The sequence below is a fragment of the Culex quinquefasciatus genome, chromosome 3, assembly GCF_015732765.1.
Source record: "Culex quinquefasciatus strain JHB chromosome 3, VPISU_Cqui_1.0_pri_paternal, whole genome shotgun sequence".
Lineage (NCBI taxonomy): Eukaryota > Metazoa > Arthropoda > Insecta > Diptera > Culicidae > Culex > Culex quinquefasciatus.
This window is the reverse complement of record NC_051863.1, coordinates 35,973,612-35,995,495: the sequence shown is the minus strand read 5'-3', so window position 1 is coordinate 35,995,495 and position 21,884 is coordinate 35,973,612. Positions and strand designations below refer to the sequence as shown.

The 21,884-nt window shown below is 35.5% G+C and overlaps 1 protein-coding gene across 2 annotated transcripts in view; it reads left to right on the top strand.

Moving 5' to 3' along the window:
* Positions 1–21,884, top strand: part of LOC6041797 (b(0,+)-type amino acid transporter 1) — a 71,614-nt gene that overhangs the window by 47,015 nt on the left and 2,715 nt on the right. For both annotated transcript variants that reach the window (XM_038260837.1, XM_038260836.1), the window contains exons 2-10: positions 4,072–4,197; positions 4,696–4,815; positions 9,435–9,536; positions 18,979–19,221; positions 20,126–20,396; positions 20,459–20,686; positions 20,903–20,999; positions 21,062–21,211; positions 21,273–21,441. In XM_038260837.1, the coding sequence (XP_038116765.1) occupies positions 4,072–4,197; positions 4,696–4,815; positions 9,435–9,536; positions 18,979–19,221; positions 20,126–20,396; positions 20,459–20,686; positions 20,903–20,999; positions 21,062–21,211; positions 21,273–21,441 (1,506 nt within the window). The remainder of the gene's footprint in view (positions 1–4,071; positions 4,198–4,695; positions 4,816–9,434; positions 9,537–18,978; positions 19,222–20,125; positions 20,397–20,458; positions 20,687–20,902; positions 21,000–21,061; positions 21,212–21,272; positions 21,442–21,884) is intronic.

Below are 21,884 nucleotides of genomic sequence, written 5' to 3'. Positions count from 1 at the left end.
TGCGAAAAGCCGAGGCACGCTTTAATTAGCATCCTCACCTTGCACCTTAAGGTCGGGCTACGTGACTGGTCGTGTTCAAATTTCTCAACTGCTGGTCGCGTATTCGTATTCGTGGTGTTCGTTTGCATGTGGAATTAGGATGTAACAGAATAAGTCCATTTTGCGATCATTTCAGGACATTGTCCCCTTGATGTAGTGAGCCTAAATCCCAAAATATCCAAAAACCTTTATGAGAATCAAAACTGCAAAAAAAAAACGCACTGGTTTTACGAGATTAATCCCGTTTTAACTTGAAATGTCCGTAAAATTTACAAATTTTGTTGCATTCTACAGTTCAGTGACTCAAAGTCAAGCGCCAAAAAAGCAGTGACGACAGCAAACAATGCTGGTTACGACAACGTTGTTACAGTAGATGGGATGGTGTCTGTTTTGTGAACGCTGCCAGACGAAGCCGACAAAAGTCCCACAGCTGGCGGAACAGCACTGATTAGGGACAGCAATTTAATTAGCGAATGTGTGTGTTTGGAGAAAATTGCCAGACAAAAGCTGCGTGAATTTGCATTTGAGGGTATTTGCAAATTTCAAAAAACAGTTTCTTGTCATTTTTTGGGAAGCGCATTTCAAAGCAGACAAAGGTCGTTCAATTTTCATAATTTCGATGTGCGTGTGCTCTCTTGTTCTATCTAGATAAGAATCCCAGCAAGTTTAGTACAGAGCACACCGGCATCGATTTATAGTTTCAACACTCGGCAGAGCCTCGTCGGATAAACTTGTTGCATAAGGGTAATTCTCTACCAACTCACACGAAATCGGGAAAAGTTGCCACGACCCCTCTTCGATTTTCGTGAAACTTTTGTCCCTGATCACGAATCCGAGGTCCGTTTTTTGAAATCTCGTGATGGATGGGCGGTACGACCCCTTCCATTTTTGAACATGTGAAAAAAGAGGTGTTTTTCAATAATTTGCAGCCTTAAAAAACGTATTTTTCATCGAAAAAAACAATAAAAAAGTTTTAAAAATTCTCCCATTTTCCGTTACTCGACTGTAAAATTTTTTGAAACATGTCATTTTATGGGAAATTTAATGTTCTTTTCGAATCTAGTAAAGGGAAGGGTAATTTTTTCATTTAGAACAAAATTTTCATATTAAAATTTCGTGTTATTTCTAACTTTGCAGGGTTATTTTTTAGAGTGTAACAATGTTCTACAAAGTTGTAGAGCAGACAATTACAAAAAAAAATTGATATATAGACATAAGGGGTTTGCTTGTAAACTTCACGAGTTATCACGATTTTACGAAAAAAAAAGTTTTGCTCTGTGAGTTGGCGGAGAATTACCCATAAAGCATTGTTTTGCAATTCCGTCGTGAAATTACTTACTTTTCCTGAAATTCTTGATTAATGAAACAGCCTACTTTTCTGTGCCAAAAACAATAGTAACCTATTTTAAAACAAATGCTGAAAAGTTCTACTTTTCAGCACTAAAATGGATGCTGAAATGTTGAACTTTTCAGCACATGTTTGGAAAAGTTATTCTTTTCATTTTTTTAAATTTAAACGATTCATTGACTCAATGCATGGACATTTGTCCTATAATTCTGTTCAAATGGTGTTTTGGGAATTGCAAAAAACGTTGTATGGAACTCGTTGCACAACTTGATTTTTTCATCACTCGTCGTATTTATCCAACTCGGTGAACCTCGTTGGATAATGTATGAATCGTGCTGAAAAAATCTTCTTTTTGCAACTTGTTGCATAAACTACTATTATGAAACTAACATTTTTTAGCACTAATCATGCATTTGTCCAACGTAACTATGCCGAGTCCAGACTTTGTCCCTTTGTTTTAAGGGAAAAGATGTTTCTTTTTTTGATGATTTTTGTCCAGTAAATGAAAACTGCAATGAATGACGATACAAAATTGTTTTTTGAACTTCCAAATGTATCTTTAAATGATTTTAAATATTATTTCTTCTAATCTAGTCATATCTAAAAAAACAAAATTTTCTGGAATTAAGGGTACATGCAATAATGTTGGATCTACATTAGTGAAGATCACTCTTAAGATTCTTCCGAATCAAATGTAGCAAAAATCTCCTAGAATCGGATAATATTCATCTGAGATACAGCTGTTAAGAGTTCAAACTCCATCTGAATCCCGTTGGGCAGAAGCAGTTAATAGCACTCTTATTTTAGATAAGGAAATGGAGGCAGTAGCGTAACTCTTGAAGAACAGGAAAAATAGTAAGTTATTCAGTGGAATAAACAAGACAATAATGAACTCAATCTTCATTCCGTGAGTGCTTTGACAGCTGTCATTGCTATTTTCATGGACTTGAAATTAAATTAATTAAAATTAACTGGATCAAGTTTTTTAGGTTAGGCTCCCACATTTTCTCTTTTTTTGTAAAAATAGGACGTCCAGAAATGTAAATTAAGCAAATTTTGATTTTCTCTATATTTTTTTTTACCTATGAGCAGTTCTCTACGAAATCGATCTTTTTTTTAAATTTTAATTTTTGTATTTTTTAATCCGGCTGAAACTTTTTTGGTGCCTTCGGTATGCCCAAAGAAGCCATTTTGCATCATTAGATTTTCCATTTAATTTTCCATACAAATTTGGCAGCTGTCCATACAAAAATGATGTATGAAAATTCAAAAATCTGTATCTTTCCAAGGAATTTTTTGATCGATTTGGTGTTTTCCGCAAAGTTGTAGGTATGGATAACGACTACACTGAAAAAAAAAGTATACACGGTAAAAAATTTTTTGATTGTTTTTTATTTAACTTTTTGTCACTAAAACTTGATTTGCAAAAAACACTATTTTTAATTTTTTAATTTTTTATATGTTTTAGGGGAAATAAAATGCCAACTTTTCAGAAATTTCCAGGTTGTGCAAAAAATCTTTGACCGAGTTATGAATTTTCGAATCAACACTATTTTTTTTTTAAATCGAAATATTGGTCGCAAAAATTTTTCAACTTCATTTTTCAATGTAAAATCAAATTTGCAATCAAAAAGTACTATAGTGAAATTTTCATAAAGTGCACCGTTTTCAAGTTATAGCCATTTTTCACGTGTAAGAATCTTATTTCACGATTACGAGAATTGTTTTTTTTTCTGTGAACCAAAAACAAACATAAACTAAACAAGATAAAAGCAAAAAAATACTTAAAATAAAACAAGAAAAACATAAAACAAGAGAAGTCAAGTTTTTCGTAAAACAAAAGTTGAATAAAAATTTGGGAAGTAGTGGGTTAAGAAAAATTGTTTAAATTTGTGTTTACAGATCTTTAAATTGCTCGGCTTTAAATATTATATGTGTAATTTTATGTATTTTCGGGAATGTTATAATTTCCCTACAAAACCTTATTTTGTAATTTTCGTTTTTTTCTTCTTCAAATTGTTCCAATTGCTTTTTGATAAGTTTGAAAATGAACATTGTATCAATTGAAACTGATTTCTACCATTATTTTGCAATATGAGATTTTATTTAAAGTCAGTGTTTTTTTAACATTCGGACTTGTAATTTTTTATCAGATTTGTGTCATCAAAATAAAAAAATCAACGCGATAATTGGTAAAATTCAATTTAACGCGATCGACAAGTTCGTGTTGCAGCCAGAGGACGTTCGATTCCGCAATTGCAAATTTCGCTTTGATCTGATATTTGATGTATTTTCCTCCAGGGAAGTGATCGAAACCCAACTCGCAACATTGGTTACAGATGAATAACTCGAACCGTACACTTTTTGTTTGAACTTTTTGCTTCCATTTAAAGTCAAGCCAAATTGAAAATATGGCGCAAAATGGAAGTCGGAAACCCACATATGACCGAGGCGAATATGTTTCCTGTCGGTATAAATTTCAATTAAACTATTAGTTGGCGCTCACCACATCGGTTTCACTATCAATTTGCTCTAGTCACGTGTATTTTTTTCTGCGTGGCATTTCATTTTCTATGAATGCTTCAGTGACATTTCCAATTAAAGTACCATATAAATCGTTTAGCGAAACTTGGAGCTAATTTTTAACCAGCGTTTATCTTTTTCGTCTTTTTTTTTCTCCCCAGGACATAATGGTTCAATTAGAGACGTATCAACGGCAGACTGGAGCGCCAAAGTTGGGAGCGGAGCAAAAGATCCCAACGGGAGCATCGGGCGAGGGACGTCCGAAACGGCAGAGACCGACTCATCAGGTAACGTCAAAAATGCGCGTATCAATTTCACGAAGAAAAAAAAACATATCGTTTATCCAGTTAAATTACCCAAACAATCATTATTTAGGTAATGTATTGCCGAAAAATATTCCCATCGCATGAAACGCCTTTAACGCGAGTGGCCCATAAATCTACCGGCTCGTTACCGGTCATATTTCGTCTCGGTTTCCTAAATGGTTACGCAAATTTCGTGTCACATAAAATATCACCTTTTCCTCTTTTTTTCCTGGAGGAAGAGCGGAAAAACTTGCTCGGAAATGGCAAACAACCGCTCAACAGCTGCTGGAAAAGGAAATGCTTAATTACAAAAAGGACACTACAAAAATACAAACATGCCAAAAAATAACTCAAAACAAAGGCATGAGTGATTAAACCCTTAAAATGTATGAATTCCCATATTTTCCCGCCAAATCCATCATAACTAATCATGAACCATTTTTTCTTTCTCTCTTTCTCGATTGTCCATTCTCTCCACAGGGACCGGGGGGATGCGGGACTCGCTGGAGGGGACGGGCTCAGCGCAGAACGACCTTATTCACCTCAAGAGACGGGTGGGACTCTTCAGTGGGGTGGCTTTAATTGTCGGAACGATGATCGGTAAGTTGGTGTGGCAGTTTCGAAAATGAAAAAAAAATAATAACAATTAATATAAAAAAGTGATTAAATGGCCCTGCCAAAGTTGTCTCACTGTCCTGAGTGGCAGTAATTGATGCGTTTGTTTATCGGCTAGCGGGTTGTTTACCAAATTTAGATAATGGATTATTGTGCCATTTTTTGAAATTGACGAATGTTATTGAGAACCAGAATCGTTTTGAATGAAGAGGTTCGCTGACTTGACAGTTGAATGCAACTGCTGAATCAAATTCTCAATTTGTTGATTGTTTTTATGAAAATTATGGATGGCCTAATCTTGCAAAAAACGGCGCAGATATTTTAAAAGATGTTTTAACACATTCCAGCAAATTGATCAAATATTTTTTGCAAGATTTGATTTAAATGCTCTGATGATATTTTTTTTCAAAACTGAATGAGAATTAACTAAATGCATTATGTAACAATACAGTTTACAATCATTATACTGCGATGAAGAAAAAACATTTTAAAAAATTATAAAAGCTAAAAAGGTTAGAATTTTGCAGCACTAAATCAAGGGTTTTATTTTTCTTTCCATAACTGAACATGACTATGATAATTGCAGTGTCAAGTATGATTTTTCAATTGCACAACTTTTTTATGATTTAAGCAGAAGAGTATTGTTGTAAGAGTTGATTATTGTTTATCTTATTAAAGTGTTATAATTAATCCAAAATCCGAATTATAAAGAAATTCTCGAAATTCAAGACAAGCTTTCTGGGCAACCTTAAGGAGAAAAATAGTCATTCCTACTTTCAAATGTCTTATAGGAAATTTTCTCAGCTTTCCAATGCATCCAAGAGCGAAATGTTTCATTGAGAAATTGCTGAGATATTTTTATTTTAAGTTTTTTGTTTAAAAATCCTTCATCATTTATTGGAAACTTTTTAATAACAGTTTAAGAAACTTGTCAAACGACGTGTTTTATGTGTCATTTACTCATAAAAATGTGCAAAATTATACAATAAAAAACTTTGTAAAAGGTTGCAAATTGCTAAATATTTTAAAAATTGAGTTTTTATTGAATTTCTGAATATGCGGGATTTATTCAGAAATAAAAATCAGAAACCCGTATTTAAATATATGTTTACAAGAATTAAATAGATTATTGCAAAAAAAAAAAAAAAAAAATGCGTACAAATATCAGCCGTCTGCTCTGATTTAGCTTGGATTTAGCTGATACAATCGATTTTTTGCAGGTTTGAGATTGTTAATGGTAATTAGATTTATATGAATAAATATCATATTTCTTTAACCAAACATTAACCAGTTGCATGGATACCAAAACATTGTATTTACTTGACATTGAACTACAAATTACTGTGTAGAGTTTCAGGAGAAATACTTTTAATGAGTATGAAAGGTTTTTTAAAGTTTTTTTTTTTTGTATGAAATGATCAAGTAATAGTACTCTTATATGTTTTTAAAAACGTATTACAATTATCCTGAGTTTTGTTCAAATAGCTTGTAATGGAGGCTTCTGTTTGATTTTTTGTTAAAATTAATATTTTATTTTTGTTTCAACCAAAAAAATGTTTATGAAGGTGTTTACAACATTCTCAGTTGAAACACAAAATTTTAATCATACTTTCAACAGTAAAAAAATTAAAAAATATTTATATTTACTTTATACCTATAAAAATATGAATTTTGAAGCATGCAGCAGTAATTTGTAGTACATTTCCGATTTTAAGTCATGTTTTGTATCTTTGTTCCTGGTTATTGGTTAAATCCTGGTGATATTTCCGTAAACAAAGGAAATATCATATTTATTAATAAAAATGCAATAACAATCTAACACCTGCAAAAAAATTGGTAGTATCAGCTAAATCAGAGCAGACACGTGATATATGTTCATAAAAAATATGTAATAATCTATTAATTGTAGTAAAATTTTCATTTGAATACGGTTTTATAATTCTAATTACTGAATAAATTCCACAAGTTCAAAAACTTTCAGCGTTTGTTTGTCTATACATGAGATGAACTCATACCAAATATGAGCCCTCTACGACAGAGGGAAGTGGGGTAAAACGGGCTTCGAAGTTTGAGGTCCAAAAACCCTAAAAAATCTTAAAATTGCTCGCATTTCCGTAAAACTTCATCAATTCCAACTCTCGTAGATGCATTTGAAAGGTCTTTCGAAGCACTTCAAAATGGGCCATAGACATCCAGGATCGGTTTGACTTTTTCTCATAGCTTTTGCAAATTACTGTTAAAAATTGTTTTTTTTTAAACCTTAATATCTTTTTGCAACAGCCTCCAACACCCATACTCCCATAGGTCAAAAGATAGGTAATAACATGGACTATAAGCCTACGGTGTTAACTTTTTGGCCAATCGCAGTTTTTCTCATAGTTTTTCGATTTTTCTGGAACAAACATTTTACAACGTTAGTTTTTGCCCTGTAGGCCGCCATAGCGGCACTTTTTGGTCTCAATTTTGTCATATTCGGAATCCTCGGACAATTTCACCGTAAGTTAGTAGTATTGGAGTTGTAAATTTGATTTAAAAAATAATTAAATAAAACATTTTTGAAAAAAGAAATAGATCTTATTTACCCTGTGATCAATACGTCAAATGCTGTATCAAGTAGGCGAAAACCTGTTTTACCCCTAATCCAACAAATTGTTAAAAAATATGTTAATTCATTATAAATGGCGATTTTTCCAATCAAATTTACAACTCCAATGCTTCTAACTTACGTGAAATTGTCCGAGGATTCCGAATATGACAAAATTGAGACCAAAAAGTGCCGCTATGGAGGCCAATAGGGCAAAAACTAACGTTGTAAAATGTTTGTTGTAGAAAAATCGAAAAACTATTAGAAAAACTGCAATTGGCCAAAAAGTTAATACCGTAGGCTTATAGTCCATGAAATTACCTATCTTTTGACCTATGGGAGTATGGGTGTTGGAGGCTGTTGCAAAAAGATATTAAGGTTTAAAAAAAATCAATTTTTAACAGTAATTTGCAAAAGCTATGAGAAAAAGTCAAACCGATCCTGGATGTCTATGGCCCATTTTGAAGTGCTTCGAAAGACCTTTCAAATGCATCTACGAGAGTTGGAATTGATGAAGTTTTACGGAAGTACGAGCAATTTTTAGATTTTTTAGGGTTTTTGGACCTCAAACTTCGAAGCCCGTTTTACCCCACTTCCCTCTGTCGTAGAGGGCTCATATTTGGTATGAGTTCATCTCATGTATAGACAAACAAACGCTGAAAGTTTCATCCAAATCGGAGCACCTCGATACGACCTCTAGAACAAACCGAGCAGAATTCAGAAATACTGCCTCTTAAAGTATAATTTAAAAAATGTTTAGTGATTTGCAGCATTCTACAAATTTGTTTCTTGTCTTATTTTGCCCATTTTGATAAGTAAAAGACACATAAAATACAACATTTGACTAGTTTTCTGAACTGTTTTTAAAAAGTTTTCAATAAATGATGAAGGATTTTTAAACAAAAAAAAAAAAAAATAAAGATATCTCAGAAATTTCTCGATAAAACATTTCGCCTCAGAAGCTTTGAAAATTTCCTAAAAGACTTATTTGAAAGTAGCGATGACTATTTTTTCCTGATAAGGTTGTTCTAGATAACACGCCGTGCAAGGTGTAAATTTTTAGTTTTAAATTAATTGAAAAAAATAATTGATGGATTTCGATCTATTAATTTTTTTTCGAAATAATCAAGAGTTTTCAAATAACAAAAAAGGAATAAACGTTTAAAGGAAGTCATTTTGAAAGTTGAAAATAATTTTAAAAAAATGCCTCGAAAAAAAATCAAGCACAACTAACTGACCAGGGGGGTGCCCAAAACATCGAAAAAAATCATGACTTGCTCCAGATATGGGCGTAATTAATTTTCAAGCATATAGTTTTCATGGATTTTCTTATTTAGGTTTTCATTGATTTTTGGAATTGGAGAAAATTACTTTGCTGTAACGTGTTTAAATGAAAAATCGTCATTTTTATTTTATTTCGAAGTAATTGAGTTTAAAGTTTTGTCCAAGACCTGAAAGTGGTAGACTTGTTATCCAATAGTAATTAGTTATAACTGTATAACATACATTCGGAATGTCATGTTTTTGTGTGTGTAAAATGCGGACTTAATTCTAAAAATAAAATAAATAAACTCAAACTAATTCAAAATATTATATTTAAAGAAAATAGATCCTCGAATTTTTTGAAAATTTGTAATGGTGTAAACAATCCTTGTGATGAAACTTTTTTTTTGTTCATCCATAGAAGCCACCATAAAAAATTGAATGATAGTTTTCAATAAGTAACATCATGCAATCTTTTTTTTAAGTTTATTTTTTAAAATCATTTTTCTTGCAAGTAATGCTTATTTACATTTTTTCCATGATTTGATATAATTTTACAGCATTCAACTAGCCTTACTATTCAATTTTTGAACTATAATAAAATTGTTTAAAAGCTTGAACAGGACCTAAAGTTGTTGTCAATTTATGAAAATGTCTATACATTTAATCACAAGTGATTGTAACCAATCGCAACACAATTCCTTTGCTGTTCGATATCCTTTCTAATCCCAATCCCAATTTTCTCCGTTTCCTCTAGGGTCTGGAATTTTTGTATCGCCATCTGGTTTACTGGTGCGAACCGGTTCCATTGGTGTGAGCTTTATTATATGGATGGCCTGTGGATTGCTCTCATTGTTAGGTAAGTGCCAAACCCGTCTCTCACCATCACCATCACCAGCATATCCCATCGTAATCATCACAGATTTCCACCGGTGTGTACGTGTGTCGTCGGTACAGAGCCGAGTGACAGCTGGCATAGATTTTCCTTTCTTTTTTTGTTTTTTTTTTTTTGAGTGCTAAACTGTATCTCACTCGTCATTGTCGTCCTACGAGCATTAGCCAGGGGCGCTCGCCGAATATCACGAAATGATGGAAATAAGAGGGAAGGAAAACTCATTTGGTCGGGCTCGATGAGACAGAAGACAGAAATTTATTACACAAATCACTTCGAGCTTCGAGGCGAGATTTCCTTCCGCCAGACGAGAGACAATCAGCCTTGAGCTTGAATTAATCGGAATGATGGTAGAACATATGTGTCTTACACAGAAATCGATTTAGAGTGTTAGCATAAATGTTAGTCGCACTAGACGCGTAATAAAAACGCAAATTTTCAAGTTTGAAACAAACACATCTATTTTTGCAACACTGCCATTGAGAATTTTTCTTGAACAAGACTCGGTTACAGTTCATTTCCGACTCGGGTAAGACAATTTTGCACAACACTTTGGCCATCGAAATCATTTTTTTTTTTGAGCCAGCCCCCCCGACGTGGTCATGTGATCTAATGGGGGCCAAGTAAAAAAACGCCCATCTACATAAATTTTCCGATTTTTTTTTGCTTGTTTTTCTTGAGTCACCCTGTAATGTGTCGTCGACGCCGTGGTCGTCGCACCGAAAAATGTTCGCTGCCACTGACGACGGACAACGTGACGGCGACGGCCCACGTAAAAGTGCGAATCGCACTGATTTTATTTCTTCGTCACACGCGGCGTCGAGAGGGTGTTGTCGAATCGTCCTGAGAACCGCTCACGATCTCTCTTACAAATCTAACTTGCTTAAAAAAAAATAAACTGGAATAATTTTGTTGATGGAAGTTAACCCGTAGAATCGATGTATCTGGGTTTTGTTATTATTGGTTTTTTTTTATTTCAAGAGATTCATGAACTGTTCGTGTTATAGAAATTGAATTGAGTTTTCGTTTTTCCTATATCACTACAAGCTTTTGTATTATCAAATTTTACTTTTCGCTTTCCATAGTTGGGTTGAATTGTAGGGGAGCTGGGGGTAAGACGCCCCCCCCCCCTACTGTTTTACTAAGTTTACTAATGAATATTACTGAAATGTTTAATAATACTGTTCTGTTTCTGATCGCATAAATGTCCCATATGCGTTTTCATCACTTTTTATTTAATAAAACAGTTTGGTTCAAAATCGTTTGCATTTTCAGAAAAGCCTAAAACATCTTTGTTCTAGAAACCAGAGGAAAATCCACTTTTTTTTCAAGAAAACTTAATACGTAGCCTTATGCGAGGTACAAACTTGCCTTTCGATTTTCTTAGCTTGCTGTTTTTGTATAAGGGACATTTATGCGAACACGGGCAGTGTTCTTCATGCTAAATAATGCAAATGGAGTCACCTTTGCCTAACCTGTAGTTTGAAATAATATAAAAATAGCTCATAATAAACAAATCATTTTTCAACTTGAAGCTGGATGTAATATTTATGAATTACAACTCTGGCATTTTTGTTAGACAACTTAAATATTGTTCATGTTAAATTGAAGTTTTCCCAAAATTTTATCTCTCTGTAAAGTTGAAAAATGTTATTTGGGGGCAAGACCGCCACCTCCACCGAAGGTAAGACGACCACCCCTAATTTGTAAATTTTATTTGAAATAGGTTATATTTTTGAAGGATTTTTTGCAGTTTTTTGGCAATCATTAGTTTTCAAAAATGTGAGATTTGGAGAAAACAAAAAATTTATCAAAAAAAAAAATCTGCAGTACATTACATTGACAATTTTAGAAAATTCAATAGATTTTTAAAATAAAACTAAACATGCTAAAAATGATTTTAAACGCAGGGGAATGCTTTTTAAATTAATTTCAGCTGATTGCACTTGAGTTTCCATTGACATTGTGAAGTTTTAAAAAAAATTGTCCCCTGATTTTACAGGCCGTTTTTGAACGGGAAGGGAGGGGGAGACAAAAACTAGAAATATGTATACCTTAGATCAGTGTTTCTCAACCGGTGAGGAATTCCTTCCTGGAAGGAAATTTGACCATTCTAAGGGGAATGAGGATTCAACAGAAATGTAATTGATTTAAACGAATTTGCGAAAAAAAAAACAAAAAACGTAAGTCATTTTTTGACAATTCTATGCAACTGTTATTTTCTTCGATTAGTAAGAACGATATTAGTTTTTTCCTATAGTTTTATTTTTAGGACAGTTCTCCAGAAAAAGTTGGGTATTCAAATATTAACGTAATTTTCAAGTAATATTTTTTGTGAGTTTTTGTCTTATTAGAAACATCCAAGCATTTTTCATATATCATTATTTCTTTATGAATATTAGCAGAACACTGAATTGCATATTAAACAAGAGTAGTTTAGTGAAAATAAACAGAATCAATATTTATTGTAAGATTTATTTGAGGGAGGGGGGCAAAAAAAAATAAAAATAAAAATTGAAATTACAAGCCTATGTTTCAACATTTCGATGAAAAAAGTGTTTAAAAATGCATTTTACAGGCGTAAAGTTGCTTTCCAATCATTAGTTTTGAAAATATCGAGGTTGACGGATTTTTTTTCGCAAAAAAAAAAACTTTTCGTGGGACTGTACATTGGTACTTCATGAAAATTTAAAATGTTTTCAAAGGAGTTCAAACATGCTTAATAGGATGGGTACGTTTTTCAAAAAGTTCTCGGATCAAGTTTTAGTATGGTTTCCCTTGTAGGGCATGCCCATAGGGACTTTCATGCCAAATATCAGCTCATTTGGTTGTAAACTGGCTGCGCGCATCAGGGTTAAAGTTTACATGGGAATTACTATGGGAAATTTGAACTTTTTGTTCAAACGCTCCTACAGGTCTGGGAAAATCACGCGCCAACTTCTGGTATGGTCAGGCCTATGGGGAATGGTCTGGAGAACACTTTTCCCGAAGAGAGCATATGGATTCGTTGTCCCTAGACCTGGCGCATCGGCAAACAATCCGATTTCTACGGAATCAACGGTTTTCCCTCAAAAAGCATCAAATTTTCCTTAGCATGCTATGAAAGCTTTATGAACACCGCGACGCCATAAGTCAGACAGCTACCCCTGGTGTTATGTGTGACCACCTAGTCATGTTTTTTTATATGAAAATAAAAATTAAAACACGTGGTTTTTGAACACATCTAAAATACAACAGCAAAAAGTTGCACCCATTTAATTTCGTCAATTTCTTAAAAGGTTTTGATGTTTTTTTCTCTTTAATATGAAGTCAACCCACATCAAACTCCCAAAGCTCTTGTTGTCAATCATCATTTAGCCGAAACGTTCTGTTGCAAGCAAACAATACAAAACAAGGGTTGAATCAAAATTAGCACTTTTCCACTATCTCAAAGTGTTCCAGTCTAAACAAGAAAGAGGGGATTTACGATAAATTTTCTCAGACGAATAAAATCTAGTCACGTACCACCGGAAAAGCTCTCTAGCATAAAACATCGTTACTTGGAATTTCATGCTTGGTAATGGACGATTAGGTAGGTGGAATCTATACTTGGCAGTTCATTTTGCTTCTTAAACTTTTCCAACAATTTTGTGGCATCCGCTGGAAGTTTTATTCAAGTAAGATCATGTCATTTCTGGGACGAATAACTAGTTTCAACCGAATCACTCCGCCGAGGATTGTAGTTTGCTCTAAATAATTGTAACCGGCAATTACGTCGTAAATCACGCCCAACGACGCTCAAGCGGATGTGCCAACGCAGTCGGACAAATCTGCCTCCACGGTGAGCTGTGTGGGTGCTAGCTTTTATGGAGCAACTTGGTATTTTACGACCGAAAATGCACCGAGGTGGAACACCGTGCGTCTCCACGGGATAAAGTGCATAACAACTTTTGTGAAATGATTCCGAGTAACGTGAGTCACGCTGCTCGTTGATTGCACTTATTGTGCACCCAACGACCTGAACACCTGCCAAAGAGGCTTTTAATTTTGACGATCGTCCAAATTTCGCTTGTACCATGCTCATGTTTTTAGGTAATTAATCCCTAAATTACAACAACAACAAAAAACCAACAAAAGTTATTATTATCTCCCACCGGGTGGTGCTAATCTACCGTAAAGCGGGGTGACTTTGATCACCGAGAGTGCACCGCAGGCCGGTTGCAGACCTCTTTCGGCCGGCTGATGAACGATGTTGAGCAAAGTGCTGTCGCGCGAAACTCAAAACAAATTTCGCTAAAATTACCATCTGCAATAAACCAGCAAACTGTCAACGGAAACAAACAAAAAACACACAATAAGAATCCGCGCGTCATACATCACGGGTGAAACGAGTTTTCCCCTTATTGATGTTTTGGGAAACTTTTTTTTTCGGGCTCTCTCTCCCAAGTCGAATAATGATGATGAGGTCCACTTTTGCTGACTTCGTCTCCTCAAACGGTAACCGGCCGTCAAACAATTGGCTATTTTTAGTAGTAAGTCTGTGAAGGAGAAAAAAAAAATCTGTAACAAGAGGGAAAATTCTTGAAAAGTTCAAGGTGTGGTCAGTAAAGTACAGTCTGCTGCACTATTTTTTCAGAATTTCAAGAAATTATTAATGAATTAAACTAATGCAGCCTCGAAAACAGCTGCCATGCAATTTCTTGAAGTAAAACACTGATTTTGAGCTCCACATGGCAACTGGTCGAGACAGGTTGATAAATGAGCGAAGCGATGAATGATCGTGAAGGTTGTGGTGGCTATCAACCAAAGCATGACCGGTATAAGTCGAGAAGAAAGAAAAGAAATCGCGCTTTAACCGTCAAAAGTTAGTCACATTAATTGTCTAAAAATACATTCATTCACAAATGGAGGGCTTGAAGAACATCGGGGCAAAGATAACACGTGGTCATTTTTTTCTATAAGAAAATTTCCGCGAATATTTACGTACGTACACATAGAGCGATATAAAAACAATCCTCGACCATGTGAACACTTTATGCAATGTGCGCCGTCTAATTCGCATAGGAAGCGCAAAAATGCTTTGACGAAATCCGCGTGCGAAAATAACATGTTTACTCGTTGAAATTTGAGAAATAACTCGTGGTTATAGCGTAATAATTTGACAAAATCCTTGAACTCCTTTGCAAAGATTATGTTACAGCTTGTTTTTGATGATGTTTGAATTTAGTTTATTTTCTTAACTTATTTTGAAAAAAAAAAATCAAAGTGTAGTATAATATTTGTTTCTTTTTTGTAAATATTACAATAACTATTAGGCTTAGTGATTTTTTACGCTCAAAAATAGCCATTTTCACGGGGACATTGAGTCGAAAACAAAAAACACAGAAAATGTAAAATATTCAAAATGTCTTGCTGATTTTCAGTTACTTAAGAAAATTATTATTATAACATTTTTTACCGAAAAAAATTTTTCGAGTAAAACATGCAAAATTTTTTTTGGTGATTTATTATTTAACTTTTTGTCACTAAAACTTGATTTGCAAAAAAAAACTAACTTAATCCACCTATGTGGTTGGAGCCTTCCTCACTCATTATCAACACTGGCTGTACTCAAATTTCATCTATTTTTTAGATCCGGAATAAAAAGTCTGGAGTTTTTATTGAAAAGGACCAATAAACCAAATTTTCAGTTTTCGCTTTTTGAATGTTTTTCAATACCCCTGACTCAAGGCGGTTCTAAAAACACTCAAAAAGCAAAAACTGGAAATTTTGTGTATTGGACCTTTTCAAAAAAAAAAAACTCCAGAAGTACACCATATCTCAAGACAGAGTTGCCAGATCTTCATTGTTTTGGACTCGTTGAAAGGTCTTTCGATAACCTAACCAACCATGGGTCGGATGCTGGATCCGGACATAGTTTACATACATTTAAGTGAGATCCGGCTTCCAAAAAGTACACCAATATCACTTAAGCGGCCATATCTCAAGACAGGGTTGCCAGATCTTCAATGTTTTGGACTCATTGGAAAGGTCTTTTAATAACCTAACCAACAATGGGTCGGATGGTGGATCCGGACATAGTTTACATACATTTAAGTGAGATCCGGCTTCCAAAAAGTACACCAATATCACTTAAGCGGCCATATCTCGAGACAGGGTTGCCAGATCTTCAATATTTTGGACACGTTGGAAAGGTCTTTCGATAACCTAACTAACGATGGGTCGGATGGTGGATCCGGACATAGTTTACATACATTTAAGTGAGATCCGGCTTCCAAAAAGTACACCAATATCACTTAAGCGGCCATATCTCAAGACAGGGTTGCCAGATCTTCAATGTTTTGGACTCGTTGGAAAGGTCTTTTAATAACCTAACCAACAATGGGTCGGATGGTGGATCCGGACATTGTTTACATACATTTATGTGAGATCCGGCTTCCAAAAAGTACACCAATATCACTTAAGGGGCCATATCTCGAGACAGGGTTGCCAGATCTTCAATGTTTTGGACTCGTTGGACAGGTCTTTCGATAACCTAACCAACGATGGATCGGATGGTGGATCCGGACATAGTTTACATACATTTAAGTGAGATCCGGATATATGTGAAAACACATTTTTATACATAACTTTTGAACTACTAATCGAAACTTCAATCTGTATAAAACTCGATCTATGGGACCCTAAACCAAGTCGAATGCAACAGGTTCGGGTCAAATCGGTTCAGCCAGTGCCGAGAAACATGAGCTAGTTTGTTGGTCACATACATACATACACACACACATACACACACACATACACACAGACATTTGTTCAGTTTTCGATTCTGAGTCGATATGTATACATGAAGGTGGGTCTACGACGTTTTTTTACAAAGTTCATTTTTAGAGCAGGATTATAGCCTTACCTCAGTGAGGAAGGCAAAACACTATTTTTATTTTTTTTTTCGTTTTTTGATATGTTTTAGAGGACATCAAATGCCAAATTTTCAGAAATTTCCAGGTTGTGCAAAAAATCTTTGAACGAGTTATTAATATTTTAATCGCAAAACTTTTTCAACTTCATTTTTCGATGTAAAATCAAATTTGCAATCAAAAAGTACTTCAATGAAATTTTGATAAAGTGCACCGTTTTCAAGTTAAGTTTTCAAGTTTTTCAAAATAGTCGCAGTTTTTCATTTTTTTTTAAATAAGTACACATGTGAGCAAAGCTGAGAAAATTCTCTATATATTGCTTTTTTGAACTTTGTTCATACGACCCTCAGTTGCTGAGATCTTCGAAAACAATATTTTCAAAAAAATTCAATATTGCGCCCTTTTAAAATGTTAGTCTTGGTTTAAAATTTTTGAAGATATTTTTTTCGAAAAGATCGGAAAATTTTACGAATGTTTCATATTTTAACATTGTAGGTAAATCGGACCATTAGTTGCTGAGATATCAACATTAGAAAACGGTGGGTTGTTTGGGTGAGACTTAGAAAACATCATTTTAATTTTTCAAACCTTTGCTTGGCAATATCTCAGCAACTGAGGGTCGTATCAACAAAGTTCCAAAAAAGCAAAATATAGAGAATTTTCTCAGCTTTTCAAAAATAGTTTTTTGTTAAGTGGGCAAACATGTGCACTAATTTAAAAAAAAATGAAAAACTACGACTATTTTGAAAAAAGTTACCTAAAAATGGCTTTAACTTGAAAACTTTATCAAAATGTCACTGAGGTGCTTTTTGATTGCAAATTGGATTTTACATCGAAAAATGTAGTTGAAAAATTTTTGCGACTAATATTTCGATTTTTTGAAAAAATCAGTATTTATTAAAAAAAAATCATAACTCGGTCAAAGATTTCTTGCACAACCTGGAAATTTCTGAAAAGTTGGCATTTGATGTCCTCTAAAACATATCAAAAAATGAAAAAAAAAATGTGTTTTTTTAGCAATTCAAGTTTAAGTGACAAAAAGTTAAATAAAAAACCATCAATCATCATTCCTTCAAAAGATACATGTTTTTTGATTTTTGAATTTTCATACATCATTTTTATATGAACAGCTGCCAAATTTGTATGGAAAATTAAATAGACAAACTAATCATGCAAACCAGTGTAGATCAATCGGACCGTGCACTGTACTCACAATCCAGAGGTCGCCGGTTCGAACCCCGAGGCGGACACAAAAACAATTAACGTCGATTCCGTCAAGCCAAAATGAATAATAATGCCCTATAAAACTATTCTTAAAAGTTTACGTCTCCAAAAAGTGCCAACAAACAAGCATAAAAAATCTCAAATAAAATATTTAGAATAAAATAAAAAAAAAGAAAAAGAAAATTCTAAATTCCCTCGTGAAAAAATGTTACAAGAATTAAACAAAACTCTAAATTTTTCAAGAATGGTTAGATTAAAATCTAAGCTCAAAATTATATCATAGAGTCAAATTCAAAGTGAAATTGTTATCACAGGGAATAAAAATAAAATTTATTTAGTAAGGCCGATGCAAATATTTCTCAAAGTTTTTGTCCCTCGACTCCGGCTAAGGTCAAGGGGGGAGAGCAAAACAGTGTTTTAAAATGCATTTTACACTAGTTAAATATCTCAGCAACTAAGGGTCGTATCAACAAAGTTCAAAAAAGCAAAATATAGAGATTTTTCTCAGCTTTTTCGAAAGGTGGGCAAACATGTGCACTAATTTTTAAAAAATGAATAACTGCGACTATTTTCAAAGAAAAAAATACCTAAAAATGGCTTTGACTTGAAAACGGTGCACTTTATCAAAATTTCACTAAAGTACTTTTTGATTTAAAATTTGATTTAACATCGAAAAATGAAGTTAAAAAATTTTGGCGATCAATATTTCGATTTTTTTTTTTAAATCAGTATTGATTCTAAAATTCATAACTCGTTCAAATTTTTGCACAACCTAGAAATTTCTGAAAAGTTGGCATTTATGCCCCCTAAAACATATAAAAAAATATTGAAAAAATATAAAAATAGTGTTTTTTTTGCCAATCAAGTTTTAGTGTCCAAAAGTTAAATTAAAAATCACCTTTTTTTACAGTGTATTATTTTTTATTGTAGTCCTTATCCATACCTACAACTTTGCCGAAGACAACAAATCGATCAAACAATACCTTTAAAAGAAACAGATTTTTGAATTTTCATACATAATTTTTGTATGGACAGCTGCTAAATATGTATAGAAAAATATACGGACAAACTAATGATGCAAAATGACTTCTTTGGGCATACCGAAGGCACCAAAAAAGTTTCAGTCGGATTAAAAAATACAAAAATTAAAATTCTAAAAAAAAAAGATCGATTTAGTAGAGAACTGCTCACTTACTTCATCATGCCTCTTACATTATGAAAATTTTAGAAATAAATGATGTAGTTGTTGAACAATTGATTTAACATTTTCTCATCTTCCCATCGCTTTCCAGGTGCATTGGCGTACGCCGAGTTAGGCACGATGAACACATCCTCCGGAGCAGAATGGGCATACTTTATGGACGCGTTCGGGGCCTGGCCCGCCTTCCTGTTCTCCTGGGTCTCGACGCTGGTCCTGAAGCCGTCCCAGATGGCGATCATCTGCCTCTCGTTCGCCCAGTACGCCGTCGAGGCCTTCGTGGCCGAGTGCGATCCACCCTTGAGCGTTGTGAAAATGGTTGCAATACTGGCGATAGGTAAGTGTCTTTGGACAGAAAAAGGATGTTTTTAAAGAGTGTCTCTGATGTAAGCTAACAGTTTTTGAGGTCTTATTTTAAATTTAAACAAAACAACCATCTTCCGTTAACTCACGACGTCATCAGTTGTGTTGAATTGTTTTGTTTGTTTTTGGTTTTCGAAACCCGTCAGCGAACTATTTTTAATTTTCTGTTGCAGAATCACGGTTTACCCTGTAATAAAATAGAGAGTAGGCGTGATTCCGTTGCATCCGATCATCGAACCGTCGTGGACGTGGTGTGGTCCCGGGATGAGGCGTTTGGACATGACGACCACAAGCGCAGGCGACTCCGCCAGCACCGCTCGCAGGGAATCTCCAAATGTCCTTTACTCTCAAGATCAGCTATCTCCTAGCGCTATAAAAAGATCTTTTCTTATAGACTGATGGTCCGCGAGAACTCACCTGTAGAAGCAGAATACACACACTTGCCAGAACCAAACTGACTGTGTATGTGTCCCCTGCGTATCTTCTGTCTGTATATATTGATGGTTCTCCGTGCGTGATCGCGTGTCTCTGTGTGTGTGCCTGTAGGTGATCGAGATCACGATAGGACTTATCGACTGATCGAGATCGCACTTAGGCAAGATCAAACCGGTCGTCATCCTACTAGGCTCATCAGCTGCCTCTCATCAAGTACTGTCATCAAATTCATCATCGATCATCTCCATCACGTTCTATTACCGTTACTTTCGTAAACCGGGATGTCTGCTCAGTACGAATCTAAGATCGTTCTTTTCTTCTTCTCTTCCCCTCACCACAACCAACTACTTCTACTTGGCAACGCAACGCACCGACGCCCGTACTTCAACCCCACCTTCTGTGCTGCACCTGCTCGTCCATTTTTTCCGTTGCGTTTTCCTTAGTGAGCATTTTATTTGTAAACTGTTATAGCGTTAATTTAGGGATGGCTGTACAAAACGTCTTCACCTCTGCAAAACTGATCGCGGTGCTGATCGTCATCTGCGGCGGCGCCTACAAGCTGTTCCAGGGCAACACGCAGCACCTGCAGAATGCATTTACCGGCCCGACGCCGTCGCTGGGGGCGATCGCGACCGCCTTCTACACCGGCCTGTGGGCGTACGACGGGTGGAACAACCTCAACTACGTCACCGAGGAGATCCAGAACCCGAGCAAGTGAGTCCATTAATCGATAACTGACAAAGTGAGTAGCACGCACTAACAACCCCTCGTTCCAGGAACCTCCCGCGCTCGATCATCATCGGCATCCCGCTGGTGACGCTGTGCTACGCGCTGATCAACGTGTCCTACCTGGCCGCCATGTCGCCGACCGAGATGATCGAGTCGGAAGCCGTCGCGGTCACGTTCGGCAACCGCATCCTGGGCGCGATGGCCTGGCTGATGCCACTGAGCGTCACCATCAGCACATTTGGCAGCGCCAACGGAACGCTGTTTGCCGCCGGCAGGTATGTGTGTCACGCCGCCGCCGGACATCGTGCCAATTGGCACGGAAATAATGCCCTGTCGTAATTACCGCGACGAGAGATGGCGCGACGGAGCAAAAAGATATCGATTATTTTCCGTCGTCGTCGTCGTCGTCGTCGCGGTAGAAAGTAGTTTATTGTTGTTATTATACTGACGGACGTTTCAATTATCTTTCCCGCCTCTCGCCACATGTGTAGATTGTGCTTTGCCGCAAGCCGTGAAGGACACCTGTTGGACATCCTTTCGTACGTACACGTGCGCCGTCTGACACCGGCTCCGGGACTGATTTTCCACGTAAGTTAATCGAGTTAACGCAAATTGTAAAATTCGCTGCTAAACTTTCAACTGCCTTCCAGTCAATGATTGCCGGTGCGATGGTCCTCTACGGAACGATCGACTCGCTGATCGACTTCTTCAGCTTCACGGCGTGGATCTTCTACGGTGGCGCGATGTTGGCTCTTATCGTGATGCGTTACACTAAACCCAACTACCCGAGGCCCTACAAAGTAAAGTGTTCTACCGTTAGAGGGAAGCTTGACAATCGTTAACTAACTGAACGTATTCTAGGTTCCACTTATCATTCCAATTTTGGTTATGGTCATTTCCGGCTACCTCGTGGTAGCGCCCATCATCGAGAAACCACAGATTGAGTACCTGTATGCAGTGTTGTTTATATTCACCGGTTTCATCTTCTACATACCGTTCGTGCACTACGGCTATCATCCAAAGTTTATGAGTAAGTTGGTTTGCATTTTAGTAGTTTGTTAACCCGCGGATTGCCTCGCAATACCTAATTGACAACTCTTAGAAGATTGTTACAAATTCAAAGCTTACCACAAAAATGAAATTTCATGCTAAAATTGAAATTTTAAAAGTGTGATTACAGTAATGTACTGCCTCGTGTAAGAAGAAGAAATTTTATGGACGAAACAAGCCAAATACAAATACAAATTTCCAATCTGTGGAGTGAAAATTCATTCTGTATGTTCAAGGTATCCATTTATCATGATTAGTTTTTTTTCCATGTATGAGGACTGATCATACAAAATGGACATGTGAAAATTCGAAGATTCGTATCTCGCGAAACGATCGGAAAAGTTGTTTTACAAAAATATTTTCAAGGTCTATTCTCGTCTGATGAGAATACCGGCTTAATTTTTTTTTCTTTCAGCGCACTTG